At 46.5% G+C, this 21,626-nt stretch overlaps 1 protein-coding gene across 1 annotated transcript; it reads left to right on the plus strand.

Annotated features, from left to right (window-relative positions):
* The first annotated feature begins 1,540 nt into the window (after positions 1-1,540).
* On the plus strand, positions 1,541-17,041 carry TMEM165 (transmembrane protein 165). The gene is made up of 6 exons (XM_044299242.1): positions 1,541-1,892; positions 9,512-9,737; positions 10,084-10,259; positions 11,758-11,940; positions 14,350-14,455; positions 16,376-17,041. Exons 1-6 carry the CDS (start codon positions 1,731-1,733, stop codon positions 16,450-16,452), a joined length of 930 nt encoding a protein of 309 aa, XP_044155177.1. The 5' UTR covers positions 1,541-1,730; the 3' UTR covers positions 16,453-17,041.
* Positions 17,042-21,626: the final 4,585 nt, after the last annotated feature.

Genomic DNA, 21,626 nt, shown 5'->3' on the forward strand with positions numbered 1-21,626 from the left:
GGTGCAGTGCGGGACAGAGGCGCGGAACCCCATGGAAGCTCTACGGAAAAAAATGGACCATGTTCAGGCCAGGCTGATCTCAAAGGTACATGATGCGAGGCATCACCTTTGTATTTTGGCAGTGTGAGATCAGTGGTCTGAATTCATTTAATCACGGATGCGGACCCGTTCACTTGAATGGGTCTGCAATCCAGAAGGCGTTCTATTTTTGCGGTGTGGACGGATCTGGATCGGTCTGTGGAATTGCGGTCCCCAATGCACGGAATGGCCAAGCAACAGCCGTGTGCATGAGCCCTAAGGCTGCTTTCACACATAGGTTTTTGCTACCATTTTTCCACCAAAAAAAAACCCAAACAGCTCCAGATGTTATCTGACAGTTTATGGGATTTTTTTTTTGCTACTGGCATTTTAGTTCATTAGGTGGCATTCTTTGTCTTTCTATGTTTTGCCAAATCGCAGCATGCTGCAACTCAACAGCATTTCTTCACATCACATTCTCTACAGGGGGAAAAGAAAACACCATGAAGAAAACACTAGTGGGCAAACACACAATGGCTTATCTCATGCATTGGTGGCATATCGCTAGGATATGCCCCCATGTCTGATAGGTGAGAGTAATGTTAAAACCACCCTAAATGACACCTCCGGGACCCGCACCTTAGAACGGAGCCCGCAGAGTACTCTATTCATCGTGCTTTGCTATTTTCGGAAGTTGCATTGAAATTAATGGGAAGCGCTCTTGTATGGGGAATACAGAAATAGCCGAGCCAGCGCTAGTGATAGGACCCTCAATCTTCAATATGGGACAATCTGTTTATTTTGGCCAAAAAAAAAATGACACTAAAAAACAGCATGTGGTTTTTATGGCTGTATAACGGATCCATATGCAGGAGAGGACTCCGACATAACAGAAACCGGACGGATCCGTTATGCAGGACATAGACTTCTATTATGACGTTATTAATAATGGAGTTAATAATGGAAAGGCATTCCGTCATAGAATTGCGTTATGGTCCATGGTAAAGGAATCCATAATGCAATTCAGTAAATACCACAACACGAACCGAAGACGAATTTTAAAATATGAAATTCGCTCATCTCCAGTGGAAAACCTATATGTACAGCGCCACGGCATGAATGGCGCTTTAATAATTAATAATGTCGGCTCACATATTTGTATTTTTTTTGCTGACCATTAATGAAAAAAATCACAGAGACATGCACTAGTACTTTGGTCTCTGATGTGGACCGAAGACGCCCTAAGCGGAGCTGAGAGCAGTCTAGTTTTTAAACGATTATTGTCCCTTCTCGCCTCCCATAGTACGGTCACGTGGGTGACCATACACCGTGAGCTTTTTTATATTTTATATACTGAACACTAGGTGAATAAATATTCGGCTTCTATTGTCTGCCTATCCGCGGCCATTTTGTTGTAGCAGCTTATACGTCAGATATTCCATATCTCTTCAAGAAAATGGCGTCGTTTAAGCGCAGCGTAATCTCTGACGTCGTAGCCAGTACACACTTCCTGCAGCCCGTCACTGGCTGTGGCCGCGGATAGGCTGAGGTCTCTGCAGCAGCGGTTAGGTCTTGTGTCGCTGACGATGGCAAAGGGGCGGGCTGTGTGAGCTCGGTGTGGGGGCAGGGAGAACCGGCTGGACCGAGGAGGACGTCGTCCACTAAGCTCCAGCTGTACTAGCGACCTCCCTCCTTCCTCTCCCGCACCGACCATGGAGGCTCCGCAGCGGGGCAGCCTGAAGCCGGCTCTGCTCATCCTCGGCCTGTGTGCGCTGCTGCCCGGCCTGGCCTTGGCCATCCAGGAAGATGACGGGACACACCGCAACAGGGAGCCCCCGCTGCCCCAGAGACCCGAGGAGGTGGCCCGGCCAGAGGTGAGGGGCTTACGGTGTCACCCCCTCCTCCATAGATTGTAGGATCAGGCTTACCTATGTGGGGGCTCCATTATGTTCACACCTTATAGTGCAGACCCCCATCTCCCTGCAACATTATGTGCTGGACCCCTGACGGAGGAGCTGTCCTTCTCCTGACCGCTCTCCTGGCCCCTGATGGAGGAGCTGACCCCTGATGGAGGAGCTGTCCCCTCTCCTGACCCCTGATGGAGGAGCTGTCCCCTCTCCTGACCGCTCTCCTGTTGTCCCCTCTCCTGACCGCTCTGCTTTACTAACTACAGTACTTGCATTCCCCATGTAATAACAATTCTGGAGCATCTATTCTTATGACTCCGTGCTGTGACCTTTATTATTCCTGCTAGAAGCGAAGAATGAATTACTAGCAGGGTAGAGATGGATGTTACGCAGTCTGACACGGGAAGCGCTGATTGGCTACTGTCAGACTGTGCAGGGACACCCCCCACAATGGTAAGACCCATCTGGACCTTCATTGCAGACTGCCGACCATTCATAACTTCTAGCAGGAATAATAAAGAACAGCACAGAGCCATAGGAATAGATGCTCCGGAATAGTTATTACGAGGGGGTGTGATTCTGGGAGCTTTCAGTTTGACATTAAGTAATGTAGACAAACCGGTTTGGGGTAAGTGGAGGTGAAGTCATCTCCTGCAGCAGATGAAGGAAGGAGGCCCTCGGCGCCGGCGTCCTCTGCGTCTAGTCGTCTACTACAGGAGATTGCACTATACTCTGTAGGTCCCTGTCCTGGTTTACATGCCGAACACTGACCAAATACTGACCGTGTGAACGTGGCCTTAGGATGAGTTCACACATCGGTCATTTTTCTGAAAGCAAATCCTCACAGTCCACAGTGAAAGCTGCTGATGTTCCACGCAACTGTTTGGTGGATTTTGGCACGGGTTTATTGCATGGCAGTGAATGGAATCTGCAGTGAAAGCGCTGCCTTTCCGCCATAGATAGGGCATGCTGTAGATTTGACAACCCGCGGCATGCCTCCACGCCAGGGGGGATATTTTGCGCTGTGATTGGGGATTATTCAATAAGATTGTGCTGTACCTTGTTGTGTGAGCTCGCCTCGGGATACGGCCACACGTGGAATTACCAGCAGTAGCCTTAAAGGGGTTTCCCATTTGAATACGGGTTAGCTGAGAAGGGTCTGAATGCCGGGACCCCCACCAGTTTGGAAAAGGGTGTTTGAAGTGGTGTCCGACCATGAGCGCTGCTCCTATTCTGACTCTTAGGGACTACTCATCTCCATAAGGACCATAGAGTTTGAAGAGGCAGAAGCGTGTGATTGAACGCCACAGGGGGGGGGGGGACACAGGACCCCGTTCTCAAAACTGGTGAGGGTCCGACTGCTGGGTCAGGCACTTATCACCCACCCTACAGATACAAAGCTTTGATATACCTTTGTGTGTGAATAAGGTACATTGTAGAGCTGTGGAGCAGCAGGACGTCTCATAGTCTGATGATTAGCTGGCATAGCTCTGTGTGCCATGAAATGCCAGCTTCAGTTGCTGAGAAACCTCCGGTATTAATAAAGAGCTGCTGCTGTGGCTGGCACAGAGCTGAGCTGGCATTATATGCACCGCTGGGCGCTGCTGTGTGCCAGCAAGGCCGAGGGCATGGGCTAAGTGCAAAGTCATCTGTATGCACTTAGAAGAGGGCCTGATAACACGCCAAGTACATAGGAGCTGTATCCTGCCATGTTGTGTAGTATCAGGGCACCCCAGTGCCAGTCTATAGCAGTGCCCTCCTTGCTGCAGGAAGGAAGTTAAAGGGGTTGGTCACATTATAGTAAAATGACATCACACGTCCTAAACTCTTACGTAGTATCACATTTAGGGCTGCAACGATTAATCGATGTAATCGATTATATTCGATAACTGGATTCGTTGTCGACGAATCCAGTTATCGAATAATCGCCGATTCGTTGCTATTCGGGCGGGCATTCATGAAGTGGGCGGAGCAGGCGCGTTACGTGATTGAGTGACGTTACGCCGCCGTCCGCTCTGCCTGGCTGTTACAGGAGCGGGAGCGTCATTGTAAAAAGGTAAAATAAAGATGCAAGCGCCGGGGCTGTTAGGGGGAAGGGGGGTCTGTGTATAGCACTGCTATGGGGCGGGGGGAGGATCTGTCTATAGCACTGCTATGGGGAGGAGGGGGGGTCTGTGTATGGCACTGCTATGGGAAGGGGGGTCTGTGCACTGTTATGAGGAAAGGGATCTGTGCACTGTTATGCCCATAACAGTGCACATATCCCCCTCTCCATAACTACGCCGTCCACAGATCCCCCATAATAGTGTCGTCCACAGATCCCCCATAATAGTGTCGTCCACAGATCCCCCATAAACGCCGTCCACAGATCCCCCATAAACGCCGTCCACAGATCCCCCATAAACGCCGTCCACAGATCCCCCATAACCGCCGTCCACAGATCCCCCATAAACGCCGTCCACAGATCCCCCATAACTACGCCGTCCACAGATCCCCCATAATAGTGTCGTCCACAGATCCCCCATAAACGCCGTCCACAGATCCCCCATAATAGTGTCGTCCACAGATCCCCCATAAACGCCGTCCACAGATCCCCCCCCATAAGTGTCGTCCACAGATCCCCCCCATAAGTGTCGTCCACAGATCCCCCCCATAAGTGTCGTCCACAGATCCCCCCATAAGTGTCGTCCACAGATCCCCCCATAAGTGTCGTCCACAGATCCCCCATAAGTGTCGTCCACAGATCCCCCATAAGTGTCGTCCACAGATCCCCCATAAGTGTCGTCCACAGATCCCCCATAAGTGTCGTCCACAGATCCCCCATAAGTGTCGTCCACAGATCCCCCATAAGTGTCGTCCACAGATCCCCCATAAGTGTCGTCCACAGATCCCCCATAAGTGTCGTCCACAGATCCCCCATAAGTGTCGTCCACAGATCCCCCATAAGTGTCGTCCACAATTTGTTTTAATATGGCCTTTGAACATAATTTTTCAAGTAAGATCATATAAACCTCTGTTTTGTAATTTTGTCGTTTTTCCCGATTAATCGATTAATCGTAGAAATTAATCGGCAACTAATCGATTATTCAAATAATCGTTAGCTGCAGCCCTAATCACATTCCAGTGTTATGGGGCTGTTCTGTACTCCACCTCTATACCGGAAGCCCCCCCGCTGCCTGTGGACCGGGTATTTAAACACTGGTCCGCGCAGGTGTCTGTGCAGTAGCTGAACAGTGTTCTTCTCCAAATTCTCAGAGAGCTAATCTTTTATAGGAATTCGTAATAAAGACTATACGTTCCCTGTCTTTACAGACTAGATCCCTAGTTCTGGGACAGCGGGCCAGTCTTGCTGAATTTGGAGGGGTTTACCAGTAGACACAGTGTTGGTTTCCTGTAGTCATTACTCCCCAGTGTGCCCTTCACACTGCGCGGTGAGCACTCTGCTTGTCTATAAGGCTGCATGCACACCAACGTTGTTTGTTTCTGTGTCCGTTACGTTTTTTTTTTTTTGCAGATAGGATGCAGACCCATTCATTTCAATGGGTCGACAAAAAATGCGGACGGCACACCGTGTGCTGTTCGCATCAGTATGTCCGTTCCGTAGCCCCGCAAAAAGTAATAAAACATGTCCTATTCTTGTCCATTTTAGGCATTGTTACAATTAGGGGTGCACCGAAATCCCGGCGGCCGAAAATATCGGCCGAAAATGCACCTAATCCATTTCGGCCGATATTGATACATATCGGCAAAAAATAGCGGGGAGGGACTGGGAGGAGGAGCTGGGGGCCGGTGCGTTCACTGTGCTCCGGCCCCCAGCTCCAGTAGTTATAAAATGTGTACAATTAATAAGGATTCTATTCATGAGGCCCCCTCTGCAGTATTACATTCAATACAGCCACATCCTACTCACAGGGCTGTTATCTTAAAGGGCTTCTGTCACCCCACTAAAGTGATTTTTTTTTTTTTGGGCTAGTGAAATTAGTTATATTGCGATATATCACAATATAATTGTGTTACTTACTTTGATCCAGCAGTTTCTGCTAAAAACGAAGTTTTAATATATGTAAATTCGGTCTCTACCAGCAAGTAGGGCGTCTACTTGCTGGTAGCTGCTGCAGAAATCCGCCCCCTCGTCGTGTTGATTGACAGGGCCAGCCGGGATCTCCTCCTCCGGCCAGCCCTGTCGGCATTTCAAAAATCGCGCGCCTCTGTTGATTCGGCGCAGGCGCTCTGAGATGAGGAGGCTCGTCTCCTCAGCACTCCCTCAGTGCGCCTGCGCCGATGACGTCTTCTATTTCGGTGATGTCATCGGCGCAGGCGCACTGAGGGAGTTCTGAGGAGACGAGCCTCCTCATCTCAGAGCGCCTGCGCCGAATCAACAGAGGCGCGCGATTTTTGAAATGCCGACAGGGCTGGCCGGAGGAGGAGATCCCGGCTGGCCCTGTCAATCAACACGGCGAGGGGGCGGATTTCTGCAGCAGCAAGTAGACGCCCTACTTGCTGTTAGAGACCGAATTTACATATTATAAAACTTCGTTTTTAGAAGAAACTGCTGGATCAAAGTAAGTGACACAATTATATTGTCATATATCGCAATATAACTAATTTCAGTAGCCCAAAAAAAAAAAAAACACTTTAGTGGAGTGACAGAAGCCCCTTAATGCTGGCCGGCCAGGCAGACGAGCGGCAGCATCACGACTGACGTCATGTGCCCGGCCTACTTTCTGAATGAAGGAGGCGGCGCAGGCATGTGACGTCAGTCGTGACGCTGCCGCTCGTCTGCCCGGCCGGCCAGCATTAAGATAACAGCCCTGTGAGTAGGATGTGGCTATATTGAATGTTCTACTGCAGAGGGGGCCTCATGAATAGAATCCTTTTTAATTGTACACATTTTATAACTACTGAACGCACCGGCCCCCAGCTCCTCCTCCCAGTCCCTCCCCGCTATTTTCTATTAATTGTACACATTTTATAACTAGTCTGTACTGGAGCGGCAATGGGGGGGGTGGGTGGGGGTCTGTGGATGGCACTGTTATGGGGTGGGTGGGGGTCTGTGGATGGCACTGTTATGGGGTGGGTGGGTAATATGATTTATTAAATTCATGAAAAAGAATTATTAATAAAATCATTAAAAAAAAAAGTATTTTAAAAGTATTTGGGCAAAAAGGCGGTTTCGGTTTCGGTCAAGGGGTATCCTGAATTTTCGGTTTCGGTTTCAGACCAGAATTTTCATTTTGGTGCACCCCTAGTTACAATGGATCCGCAAAAAAAAGACGGATGTTATTTTATTTTTTGCGAATCCGCAATTTGCAGACCGCAAAACACATTCAGTCGTGTGCATGTAGCTTAAGGGTGTACAACAGGGGTCGGCAACCTTCAACACTACAGCTGCTCTGAAACTACCACTCCCAGCATGCACACTTATTCGGCTGCTCTTGTAACTTCTTTGGAAGTAAAAGGAGGATTCTGGGAGTTGTACTTTCAGCCGGAGGTGCTGATCCCTGGTGTACCAGGTGGATGACAGTGGGGGCTCAGGATTAGCCTGGAGCGCACGCTGTTAATCCAGAGCATGTCCGCTCTCTCGCTGTGGATCAGATAAGGACTGATGAATACAAACATTTTATATTATGTGGTCTGGCTGTTTGCTAGTCATGACCTGTTACTGAATGACCTGGTCATCCACAGATATTGTGCCAGATTGGATTACAGCCTTTTTACTGTTTACTTTGGTGTCTGTATCTTCTACAGGTTTATCCTGTGGATAGATGATACGTGACTGCTAGGGGGTCCACCGCTTGGACCTCCACGATCAGATCACCAATCAGTCCCAAGCCTCCATTAGAAGACATTTGCATGGGGCAGGCGGTCATTCATGTCCCCTGGTGCACCAGTCGGTGCCTATGGGGATATGGTCATTCTGTGAGGAAGAACTAGTCCTTGTCTGAACCCCCAGCAATAATACATTATCCTATACCCTGCATATAGGAGATATATATGGTGGGCTAACCCCTTTGACGGGATAGCGGCCTCAGAATTTAGGTGACCTTATATTACCTCCTTAATTAATCAGGTTAAGGCCTCATGCACACGAACGTATTTTCTTTCCTTGTCCGCTTTTTTTTTTTTTTTTGCGGACTGTATCCGAAACTATTCACTTAAATGGGACTGCATTCTGTTTCCGTATGTCCGTATTTCCATTCCACAAAAAAATAGAATATCCCCTCTTACTGTCCGCATTACGGACAAGGATAGTACTGTTCTATTAGGGGCCAGCTGTTCCGTTCCGCAAACTACGGAATGCACACAGATGTCATCCGTATTTTTTGCGGACCGCAAAATACATCCGGTTGTGTGCATGAGGCCTTATGAAAAGAGACATGCCTGCCCCTCCGGCAGAAGAAGAGGCTGTAGCTGCTGTGATCTTCTTGGACATGGTCATCTTTTTCCTGTGAGATAGATCATGGCCCCTGGGGGTCTCTCCTTCATCCACTACGTCTTGGACCGTCCACTCTGTCACCTCTGGATTGTGGAGGCAGAAAGGATGTTGGTCCTGACATGTCACCCCAATGTTAGGGTGGACGTTTCAAAGCGCAGATGTTTCCCTAGAGAAGTAATGCAACACCAAGACCCTGATCTGTCACATAGGTCCATTAGAGGGAAAGCTTCTGAGCGTCCTAGGAATTATCCAGTAGAGGGGATTTATCAAAACTGGCGCAAAGACAAATTGGAGCCCCCAGCCAGCTACCAGCTTTCCAGAGGTCCTGTGACTTGTCTGAGCGGCTGCGCCGCTCCTGTTCTGCCGGTCTCCCCAGTCCCGCCCCTAGCGATGATATCCTGTCAGACATCTGACAAATGGGAATGTTACCGGACACGTTTGGATACCTTTCTTTTTTATTAACCAGGTGAAGGGTCGCTGATGAGTAGCAGATAAAACTCCCTCTTGCGGGTTTGCTGTAGTGCTGTGATGCTATAATTGGCGAAAAGTGTAAGGTAAATGTGCTTCCAGCCGACCGCCACATGGTGGTAACTGCAGCAAAACCACATGGCGCTTTTCAGATGCGGTTTTAGCTGCACCTCCACCATATTTCCTAACTGCTCAGCTAAACACTACTTTCTGACTGTCTCCAGCTGGGGGGACTGGCAGTGGTTTACCCTTGTTTTTTTCGTTCAGTCCTAAGACCCCCCCCCCCCCCCACTTGTGAAAGAGGCAGAAGTCCACAACATGATCGGACACGCTGAGGTTTTAAAATCCACCCCTCCTTAAGTTGTGCGTGGAGGTTTTCGGCAGCCTTTGGATAAGATTTGTTAGACTCTTATTCACGTTGCCGCTAATGTAAAGTATTGCAGATTTTCTACAAGGAAAAACTGCAGCACGTATGCCTTGTGTGGACGTACCCTTTAAAGGATTTACTGTAATGGTCACTGCGCTGGCACTTGTGGGTAACTAGAGCAGGCAGATACTTCGGAGTGTGTGTAACATGGTGTAATGGTGACTGGATTAAGCTGGTGCCGATGGACGCTAAGAAATGTTCACCCGACAACCTGCTCTCTCGCATTACATGCTTTTCTTCTATTTCTTTCCACAGAAGCTCCCCAGCCAGCCCCCCGCTGTACATGTTGCGAGTGCGGAATTGAGCTCCTCTGCTAACCTGGGGTTCATCCATGCCTTTGTAGCAGCCATATCTGTGATCATTGTGTCGGAGCTGGGAGACAAGACCTTCTTCATAGCCGCCATAATGGCAATGCGCTATAACCGCCTGACTGTCCTCACTGGAGCAATGCTTGCCTTAGGACTGATGACTTGTTTATCAGGTGACTTGTGCACACCGCCCTATGGATGAAAATAGTGTTTAATTAAAGAGTGTAGAGATATAATTTCGGATGACAGAGTGCATTATTCCATTAGATACTGTATATATAAAATCTTTTTAATCAATTTTTTTGCATTTGGAGAATAGTTTGTCAGTTGCCAATATAAAAAATGATTTATCCTGCAGTGCATGCATATTGTGATCAAACCCTAAGGCTGCTTTCAGATGGAGTGTGGTCCATGAAACCCACCAAAGTGCCAGGGAAAAACATTGCTCTCCATGACACATGATGTAAATGAGGAGGTTCTTGCCCGCACTTGATGCCGTGTCCTTGTTTCCTTCCTCAGTGTTGTTTGGATATGCCACCACAGTCATCCCCAGAGTTTATACCTACTATGTATCCACTGCCCTTTTCGCCATATTCGGCATTCGAATGTTACGGGAAGGGTTAAAGATGAGTCCAGATGAAGGTCAGGAGGAGTTAGAAGAAGTCCAAGCTGAAATCAAGAGAAAAGATGAAGAGGTACTTATTAATGCTGGCACGTCTTGTAGACCACTTAGAATTCTTAGAATACTTTTTATGTGTTGAAGGGCAGCTATACCCAGTCATAGGACTTGTTAAAGGGTTTCTGTCATCAGAAAAATCGTTATGTATCTTGCTGACATTAGCGATGTGCTAATGTCAGCAGAACATAACTGTATGACTTATAACTCCCTGCCTGCCGCCATTCGCGCTAAACAATGACTTTTACAATATGCTAACGTGTCTCTAGGTGCAACTGGGGCGTTGCTGCAGCACCTAGAGGCTCTGTCTTCTCAACCTTTGGCACGCCCAGGTCCAGTTGATTGACGTCCTAGTTCTCCTCAGTGCCCCGTAAATCCCGCTCCTGCGCAGTCCTGTTTAGTATTCGGTGCAGTGTGTGAAGACGGCAGCAGGAGAGCGTCCTTCACTCACTGCACCTCCGAGGAATACTAAACGGGACAGCGTGGGATTTTATGGGCACAGAGGAGAACTAGGACGTCAATCAACTGGACATGGGCGTGCCAAAGGGTGAGAAGACTGAACCTCTAGGTGCTGCAGCAACGCCCCACTAACACTGAGAGGCTCATTAGCATATTATAAAAGTCATTATTTGGCGCAAATTGCGGCAGACAGGGAGTTATAAGTCATACAGTTATGTACTGCTGACATTAGCACTTCGCTAATGTCAGTCAGCCACAGAATGATTTTTCTGATGACAGAAACCCTTTAAAGAAGCAATCGCTCAAAAAATTGTATTCTCTGACCTGTTAGTAAGGTACATGAGAAACTGTAATGCAGGTTATCTTCTTACCAGTGACTGTATTTGTGAGTTATAACCTCCCTTCTGATCCTCAGTTGTGTCATGTGACCAACACTCTGATCTCCATCTGACACAGAACAGGAAGTCAGTTATCTATTCATTCCTATGAGACTGACATTGAGGCTCCCATAGGAATACATAGAGAAACTGACTTCCTGTCCACACATAAGATGCTGTGTTATTTGGAATGTCTGATTGCTGGTCACATGACACAGCTGAGGATCAGAACGGAGGGGATAACTCACAAATACTGTCACTGGTAAGAAAATTACCTTCACTACAGTTTTTGTCATGTAACCTTCTAACAGGTCAGAGAATAAACATTTTTGTGAGAGTGCTTCTTTAGGGTCCATTCACACGTCCGCAAATGGGTCCGCATCTGTTTTGCAATATCGGGAACGGGTGCGGACCCATTTATTCTCAATGGGGCAGAAATGGATGCGGAGAGCACACCATGTGCTCTCCACATCTGCATTTCCAGAGCGCGGTCCCGAACTTACGGACCGCGGCTCCGCAAAAAAATAGAACATGTCCTATTCTTGTCCGTGGACAAGAATAGGCAGTTCTATGGGGGGTGCCGGCCGAGTGTGTTGCGGATCCACAATACACTACGGACGTGTAAATGGCCCTTAAGCTGTGCATATTTCTTTCATATTGACTTTTCTCTTTTTTCTGAAGCTTCAGAGAACAAAGCTCCTGAACGGTCCTAATGATGTGGAAAGTGGAGTTGGACCAGCTATTCCCAAGAAGAGATGGATGCAGTTCATCTCCCCAATTTTTGTCCAAGCGTTCACTTTGACATTCCTGGCAGAGTGGGGGGATCGCTCTCAGCTAACTACTATTGTCTTGGCAGCCAGAGAGGTAAATGTGTTCTTTTCAATACCTGTAGTGAGTAGTATGCTTGGTAACTTGTTTTAATGGCATGAGTAGGGTCCAGAAATGTGTGTCCTAATGCTTAGACATGAAACTCCAGCTTTAATATTATATCTCGGATCTCCATAAATACCAGTCTCCTGCTGGTAGTATTGGATACACCCCCAACCTCCATAGGAGTATTTGAAGATCGTTCATCCACCTTTCACTTTGTGTTGTGCCGTGTGAACTTTAAACGAGCGACATATGTTTTGTATGGCACTATTTATTGGCCCAGCAGTGCAGGTACAGGTGAAACTCGGAAAATGGGAATATCGTGCAAAAGTTCATTTATTTCAGTAATGCAGCTTAAAATTAGAATGTTGTGAAAAGGTTTTTCGTGTTTTAATACTGAAAAAAAAACTTTGGGGAAAATGTTTTTCTTTTCATCACGGTATTCAGTCACTCATAAAAAAAATAAAAATAAAAAAAATCTATGGAGCCGTTTCAGGGATAATTGTTTGCAGCACGATATGTAGTTTTTACTGATACCATTTTGGGGTATATGTAACTTTTTTATAATTTGTTATTCCTTTTTTTTCATTTTTTATCATTCACAGTATGTGATAAATATTTTTATATTTTAATAGTAAAGAAGTTTTTGGACCCGGTGATGACTATTTATTTTCTTATTGTTTGGTTTATTTAAATTTTGGGGAAAGGACTTGATTTTAATTTTTATACATATTTTATTTATTTTTATTTTTTTACTTTTAGGCCCCCAAGGGGACCTCAACATGCAATCATCAGATTGCCATTTCTGTTCAGTAATGTAATTTTTTATAAAAAATAAAAAAATTCCGTATATTCCACCTGCAGGCCTTCGTTGGATTATACCAGTAATAGGCCTGGAAGCCTTGTACAGGCTCAGGACCGCCTGTTTTTTGCTTCATGTTCATGCAGTGTTTCTATAAGGATTTGGAGAAGGCTCTGATGAGGACATGAAGCAATGAGCACTGCTCCAATGGCACTCTGTCTTGCTCTCTGTTATAGAAAACATATCTGTAGTTTGTGCTGTGCTGTGCTGTGCTGTGCTGCTATTACACATAAGGGACACTTAAAGTTAAAGGAAATCTGTCACCAGCGACCTACCTATCCATCTGTTTGCATAGACACATAGCTGTGGTTCACCTGATTTAAAGCCCAAGTGTTCATACTTTTTCCTTATATGCAAATCTGGCCCTCAGTGCACCGAGGGTGTCACCATTGCTCTTCTTGCTACCAATCTCCGCTTCTTTCGTGGCCAGCCCCTTTCTCCGTGCTTTGATTCACAGGTCCAAGCAGTGGTAAAGCAGCGAAGAAGGAGCTGGCCACAGAAAGGAGCGGAGCTTGGGTGCACTCCTGCCAGTCATCTGTATGAAGAGGCTGCAGAGGACGGACAAGCTGTGTCCTCTTCACAGCATGCCAAGCACAGCGCTGTACATTGTGTAGTGGCTCTGCTTAGTATTGCAGCACAGACCCATCCACTTGAATGGGACGAAGCTCCAGAAAGGCCATGTAGCTAATGGACGTGATTTCACAGGTCACCTTTCCATCCTCCCAGCAGTTCTGCTTCTCCGGCAACATCAGTCCACCTGGAAGTGAAGGCACCGCTGCTCCACAGGCAGCCGGCAACCGCACCGCTGCTCCACAGGCAGCCGGCAACTATTTGCCCTAGTAAAAAAGGAATATATAATTTTACTCGGCGTGATCGACCCTATCCAGCATTATGCCTGATTTAATAGGATTGATCATGATGACAGAGGCTCTTTAAGTTAGTTAGTTTTTTTTTTTGTTCTAGTTTACAGGTACATGCACCCACAAGCCACTGACAGGTGAAGTGAATCATATTATCTCATTCCTAGCAGTGGTATTCCCTTATGACGGTGGTCTTTCAGCAGGATAATGCCCCGCCACACTGCAAAAATTGTTCAGGAATGTTTTGAGGTCTTAAAGCATCTGCCACAAAGGTCTTAAAATAATGACAGATACCACAGGACACCTTCACACGTCTTGTGGAGTCCTCCTTGCCCTGACAAATCAGAGTTGTTTTGGTGGCATAAGGGGGCTCTACATAGTAATAGGCAGGTGGTTGTAAGGTTATGGCTGTTCAGTGTATATGGCATACAGCGTGTAAACTGTTCCTGAGGGCCCGCTTTTTAGTTTGTGTGTCCGGTATGGAGAAGAACTCTTTACGAAGACCACTCCCAGATCTTTCTGTGGCTGATTTTGATGTATATTAGCCCACCTCTTTGCTCAGGCCACCACTACAATACTGTCTTGTCCACCAGTTTTGAGTGGTCATTTCTTATTAAAAAAAATTGTGAAACCTCTATCTTGTTAGTAAATGCATACTTCATAGTGTTTCTTTTCTTGCAGGACCCATTTGGCGTTGCTGTTGGTGGTACTATAGGGCATTGTCTATGCACTGGGTTAGCGGTTATTGGGGGAAGGATGATTGCACAGAAAATTTCAGTTAGGACTGGTAAGTAACCAAGTTGATTTTTATAGAAATATATATGTGTGTGTGTGTGTGTGTGTGTGTGTGTAAGATGAGGAATATTTACATTTACATACTCTTAAAACAAGATCCAGTGAAGTTATGACACTTGCATAGTTCCGAACCACCTAGTGGTCAATGTGTATAGCACTGTGCATGTCCATCTACTGATCAGACTGCAAGCTCTCTGCATAGTGATCTAATACTAATGGCTCTCTTCTCTGCAGAAAGAGATTGTAAAATTGTTTCCTGTAGTAAAAGTGTACACCTCTTGCCTGGTCCATTCCTTTTAATAAAATATGGACTCGGTCATGGATTTGTGGTAGGTAGAGATGATTTAGCTGGATGCCCATGCAATAAAAAACAGTGTGCAAAAAAAAATGTCACAGGTTATCTCAAACAGTTTAAGAGGTTTTTCAGCACCTGTCTTCAGGATAGGCCACCAATATCTGATTGATTAGCGATGCAGCCTCTTCCTAGGCCATTGATCACATGGCCTATTTTACAGCTCAGTGCTGTGAGGAGACTGCAGCTTTTGTCCATGTGCTGCGGCCCTTTCAAACAGCTGATTGGCAGGGGTACCATGAGTTGGACCCCACCGATCTGATATTGATGACATATTTAATTGAATGCACGTTAAAACACTAAACCATTCAAAGATTCAAGAATAAATAGGCTTGCACAGGCTAAGTGAAAAAAATGTTTTACTAAGTGTGATATTAAATATATTAAAGATAAACAACTCCCATACATAGTAAAAAAACTATCACTCTGACCTGTGTTCAAACCAAAAAGCAAGCTCTAATCTGTCACGCTACCCACACAGCACATGAACAATGCCCGAGGTGATATGAGCGACATCATTCTTCACATGATGTCTCCTGGAGCTTGAAGCTCTTTGTTAATGCGGAAAACTTTACCTCAGGGACATCCTCAGGAGGAGGGTCCAGAAGGTATAATCACTCAGGAAGACGAGACCAAGTAGCTAAGTAACTACATTCAAGGAATATAAAGGTTAATATAATTAAAGGGGAAAATGCCAATCGGTATTAAATTAAGCAAGTCAAACGTCAGTTCCATTATTTCTTGTAAAATCCCCTTTAGTATGTATTTTTTGTATAAACAAGTTACCAATAAGTCTTATGTCAGACTCTTACTGCTTTCTGAAAACAAATGTCTATAGAATACTCAAACTCCTTTAACACTACTCAGTTATGTTATTGGATATGTGACACATAATATGCATGCTGTGACTAGTGTGAATGATGCCTCTAGTGACAGCATTAAAGGGGCTAGTGACGGCATTAAAGGGGTTGTCCAGGTTCAGAGCTGAACCCGGACATACCCTTATTTTCACCCCGGCAGCCCCCCTGAGCCTAGCCTCGGAGCAGTGAAAATGGAGGGATGTCCAGGTTCAGCTCTGAACCTGGACAACCCCTTTAAAGGGGTTTGAGTACTGTATTAGAGACCTGGAAATCTGTAGTAGTATTCTCACATGTGCATCTGTCTGTCAGAAAGTCATTGAGCCAGTCATGTCCTGGCTTAAAGAGGATCTGTCACCACAAAATGCAATCTGCAAGCTTCATGTTCTAGAGCAGGAGAAGCTGAGCAGATTGATATATAGTTTTGTAGGAAAAGCTTCTGTAAACATTTCTTATACATTGATATCTTAGCTTTTTCCACTTCCAGTGAAGAGCTATTGGTACAGGAGATGTTATCAGTGACGGTTTTACTGAATTTGCTCAGCTCCTCCTGCTCTATAACCTGCTGCCTGCAGAGTACATTGCATCTTGTGGTTACAGATCCTCTTTAAGCTTACTCAAGTTTTCTGCAAGTGAAATTTCCAAAGCAAGTTATCAAATTAGTGCTTAACGCGTCTCTTCTGTGTTTCTCTTTCTTTTACAGTGACCATCATTGGTGGAATAGTTTTCCTCGCTTTTGCATTCTCCGCTTTATTTATAAGTCCGGATTCTGGTTTTTAGCTATTTTCTGGTCTTCAGAAATTGACAACGTGGAAAGAGACTGCTTTTTGTACTGTAGTTCTGTATATAATGTATAAAGGTAGAGATGAGACATCTGCTGTACAGAATCGCTCCATGCGGGTGACTATTTTTATGCTCAGTCTCTAAGATTGTGACTCATTCTAACTTCATGAATTCAGTCATTTACAGATGTGAGGTCAACTCTATCCTTAATATTTTAGCTTCATTTCTCTTGTCTTGAGATACGGGTTTAGGGTCTACCTCCACATAGGCAGGAGGAGCAGGTCTAGCTTGGACCATGCTGTTTTGGATCTTGTGGTACCTGTGAATTTTAAAAGAAACTATTGAAATATTTCAGAGGTGTAGTTCACCCTGTACGCATTAGATCTCCCCTATCTCCACGCCTCTGTCCATCACTATTGTGCCGAGAGCGGGCACAGTATCCAGTATATAGCAGTTGTCAATATTTGACATGACGATTGGTTAAAAGCAGAAAGTCCTGGTGTCTAGAAATGTTTTCATTTCAAATAAATGTGTAATGTATATATTTTTTGTTCAAATCTTAAAACTGCTGTAAAGAAAGCCACAATGTTCTGTGTCACTATATAACTGTCATTTCATGAGATTACAGTATTATACTTAAAGGGATTCTGTCACCAGGTTTCACCCCCTCCAGATAAAAATATGGTTATGTTCAGGGAGCTTTAACCATTTCTAATGTGGTCTTATAAATGTAATCTGTAGGCTCATTTTGCTAAAAATACACTATTACTAACCTGTCATTCATAAAAATAAGGTGCCCAAGGGGATGTAAATGGATCCAAGCTGCCGCCCGCAACCGCCGCCGTTCGTGCCCAGCGCCGCCTTTCCCGACCTCAGCGCCGCCTCATAATCTTCTGTGACTCCTCCCGCTCTCCCTCCCTCCCCCCCCCCCTCCTCCTCCTGCTGTAGGATTGCTGTGACGCCTCCCCCCTCCTCCTGCTGTATGATTGCTGTGACGCCTCCCCCCTCCTCCTGCTGTATGATTGCTGTGACGCCTCCCCCCTCCTCCTGCTGTATGATTGCTGTGACGCCTCCCCCCTCCTCCTGCTGTATGATTGCTGTGACGCCTCCCCCCTCCTCCTGCTGTAACATCGCTGTGACGCCTCCCCCCTCCTCCTGCTGTAACATCGCTGTGACGCCTCCCCCCTCCTCCTGCTGTATGATTGCTGTGACGCCTCCCCCCTCCTCCTGCTGTAACATCGCTGTGACGCCTCCCCCTCCTCCTGCTGTAACATCGCTGTGACGCCTCCCCCCTCCTCCTGCTGTAACATCGCTGTGACGCCTCCCGCCTCCTCCTGCTGTAACATCGCTGTGACGCCTCCCGCCTCCTCCTGCTGTAACATCGCTGTGACGCCTCCCGCCTCCTCCTGCTGTAACATCGCTGTGACGCCTCCCGCCTCCTCCTGCTGTAACATCGCTGTGACGCCTCCCGCCTCCTCCTGCTGTAACATCGCTGTGACGCCTCCCGCCTCCTCCTGCTGTAACATCGCTGTGACGCCTCCCGCCTCCTCCTGCTGTAACATCGCTGTGACGCCTCCCGCCTCCTCCTGCTGTAACATCGCTGTGACGCCTCCCGCCTCCTCCTGCTGTAACATCGCTGTGACGCCTCCCGCCTCCTCCTGCTGTAACATCGCTGTGACGCCTCCCGCCTCCTCCTGCTGTAACATCGCTGTGACGCCTCCCGCCTCCTCCTGCTGTAACATCGCTGTGACGCCTCCCGCCGCCTCCTGCTGTAACATCGCTGTGACGCCTCCCGCCTCCTCCTGCTGTAACATCGCTGTGACGCCTCCCGCCTCCTCCTGCTGTAACATCGCTGTGACGCCTCCCGCCTCCTCCAACATCGCTGTGACGCCTCCCGCCTCCTCCAACATCGCTGTGACGCCTCCCGCCTCCTCCAACATCGCTGTGACGCCTCCCGCCTCCTCCTGCTGTAACATCGCTGTGACGCCTCCCGCCTCCTCCTGCTGTAACATCGCTGTGACGCCTCCCGCCTCCTCCTGCTGTAACATCGCTGTGACGCCTCCCGCCTCCTCCTGCTGTAACATCGCTGTGACGCCTCCCGCCTCCTCCTGCTGTAACATCGCTGTGACGCCTCCCGCCTCCTCCTGCTGTAACATAGCAATGTTACAGCAGGAGGAGGAGGGAGGGAGAGAGAGCGGGAGGCGTCACAGAAGATTATGAGGCGGCGCTGAGGTCGGGAAAGGACGGCGCTGGGCACGAACGGCAGCTTGGATCCATTTACATCCCCTTGGGCACCTTATTTTTATGAATGACGGGTTAGTAATAGCATATTTTTAGCAAAATGAGCCTACAGATTTACATTTATAAGACCACATTAGGAATGGTTAAAGCTCCCTGAACATAACCATATTTTTATCTGGAGGGGGTGAAACCTGGTGACAGAATCCCTTTAAAGGGAATCTATCAACCCGATTTTTGACCATTTATCTACAGTAATATATGTAGTACTGCAGATATGGAGTCCGGATCACTGTTTATTTTAATAGTAACATAGTTTATAATGCTGAAAAGGACATCTGTCCATCCAGTCCGGCCTGTTATCCTGCAAGTTGATCCAGAGGAAGGCAAAAAAAAAAAAACTGTGAGGTATAAGCCAATTTTCCTCATTTTAGAGGAGCACAGCAGTCCAGACTGTATTTCAGTGCAGCTTTGAGTGCTGACAGTGGGGGAATGGGAGGCAGTAGGACTGTAAAAAAAAAAATTTGTGATCTGGACTCCATATCTGTAGTACTACTCATGTATTGCTGTAGGTAATAGTTGACATACAACCCCTTTAAAAGGATTCTGAGATTGGAAAAAACAAAACCATGGCTGCGGTCTTCTAGAAACAGCGCCACTCTTGTGCATGACCTGCATGTGGTATTGCAGCTCAGCTACAGTAAATAGAACTGCACTGCAATAATGGTGATGCCCCTGGGGAGCAGTCACAGCGCAGCTCTCATTTTGTTTTCTGCTCTAGAAAAGAGAAAGCTGTGCTGTGATTGGTTGTGATGGGGAACAAAGACACTTTTTTCTTAGACATTGGGCCTGTTTATCATTTAGTTCGATAGTTTTATGGCATAAAAAAAGTAGCAAGCTGTATATTTGCAACTTTTTAAACACCATTTATGCAAAATCTTTTGCACAAGTGGCGTTTTTCCGCCATATTTTCCAAAAAGGAGGCGCGGTGAGAGAAAGGGTGGGGCTAGCAGGCCCTCCACATTTATCTTTTACACTATTTTTCTAGTGTAAAAGAGCACCAAAGTCTATGCTGGCATAGACATCATAGGAGCATGAACTGCAGGATGCTGTGCCTAATTTAGGTGAAGCCTCCAGTAGCAGACGGGGTTATCATAGACCACCACAAGTCCATGATAAATCAGGCTCATTGTCTTCATAGCGCTCTGTTCTGCCTTCTGTGCAGAAAACATGGGGCAGGTATACTAAAGAAAAGTGTAGGAATTTTGACAGCTATGCAACAGGAGTTGTCCACTCTTTACGAGTGATGGCCAATCTTCAGGATACAACCGCCCCTGCCAATCGGGGACCATGGTTTTGCATTCCAGACATTGGGGCAGGCTTACTAAGGCTACTTTCACACTAGCGGCAGGATGGACCCGACAGGCTGTTCACCCTGTCGGATCCGTCCTGCCGCTATTTCACTGGCCCGCCGTTCCGTCCCCATTGACTATAATAAAAGTACTGCATGTCTGACTTTTTAGTCCGGCGGCCTCTCACTACGCACTGCTGTGCTGTGCCAGAGCTCTGCCCCGTCCCCATTATAGTCAATGGGGACGGAGCGGCAGCACGGCAAAATAGCAGCCTGTCTGATCCGTCCTGCTGCTAGTGTGAAAGTACCCTAATGTAGACAGTAAACACACCAAACTTATCAACTGGCTTACTTTGCACTAAAATGCCACGTCTCCACACTTTACAAGGGGCAGTAGATGTGCTGAAACAAGACAAATTTTTGTGCATTTCGCAACATGGTCTAGGTACAATCACAAGAAGTACGCTTCATTATTTTGTTCAAAGTATTTGAGGTTGGCATTCTGATTAAGTAAACATTTTATACCTTTTAAAGCTTATGGACACCTTTTTGAGGCATTTTTTAATTGCACTGTGCTTATTTTGAGATCAAAAATATTTTTCAGTTGGTCTGTATTGAAACATCCGAAGTCGATTTGCATAGAACTTTGTTCCAATACTGTATGGAGCAGGATCTCTGTACAGTATTAGAATGTATTGGCTCCGATAAGCCAAAGTTATTGCTTTGCAAAGTCTCGCGATACTTTGGGTAGTAACTTCATAAATTAATTTGTACTGTAAAAACTATTTCCCGAACTCAGAACCGAAGCTCCTGCTCCATCCAGAGTGAATTGACTTTGGATGTTTCAATACAGAAAATGTTTCATCCGAAGTCTATTCGCTCATCCCTAATTATAATGCTGTGTGACCCAGAGAGTACTGGAATCTTGAATTATACTGACATAATGCTGTCAGTGTAATACCATAGATTCCAGGACCATCAGGGTCACACAGCATTATCAATTTTTATAATGCTGAGCAGTCCTGTCAAAGGATCGAAGGTGAGAACAAACTCAGACTGACACATTGAACTCTTTCAGCAACGCAGAGATAAATGTTACAGACCAGTGCCTCTGACAGATTTCACTGTGAAGGAGAAAGCAGCATTCAGTAAATGTGAAAAGGTACTGGCTGTAGAAGACCAATGGTTGACATTTTATAAAAAAAATAAAGACCAATTGTAAAAATGTTTTTAAGCCAAAAATAGGCACAATCCCTAAAAAAGGGGATTCAAAATTGTACATAGCCCTTCAGTGGTTTCATTAGGCCTCATGCCCACATCTGTGTCTGTAATGCGCCCTGCCTTTGTCACTCCCTTCACTAGAAATAACTATTCTAGTCCACAATAAGGGCATGATATAAAATTTCCAGAACAGACATATGGATGCGGACAGCAACCCATAGAAATAAATGTGACCTTGTGCTGTCAGTCGCATAGGCAGAATGTGGATGTGTGCATGAGCACTGAACCATATGTTGTGGCAGGAATCAGGATAGATTAATAAAGTATGCCCACCATGCCAGTATTTTCTTTTCTGGTGCCG

This window comes from Bufo gargarizans, chromosome 1 (assembly GCF_014858855.1).
Source record: "Bufo gargarizans isolate SCDJY-AF-19 chromosome 1, ASM1485885v1, whole genome shotgun sequence".
NCBI classification, from domain to species: Eukaryota; Metazoa; Chordata; class Amphibia; order Anura; family Bufonidae; genus Bufo; species Bufo gargarizans.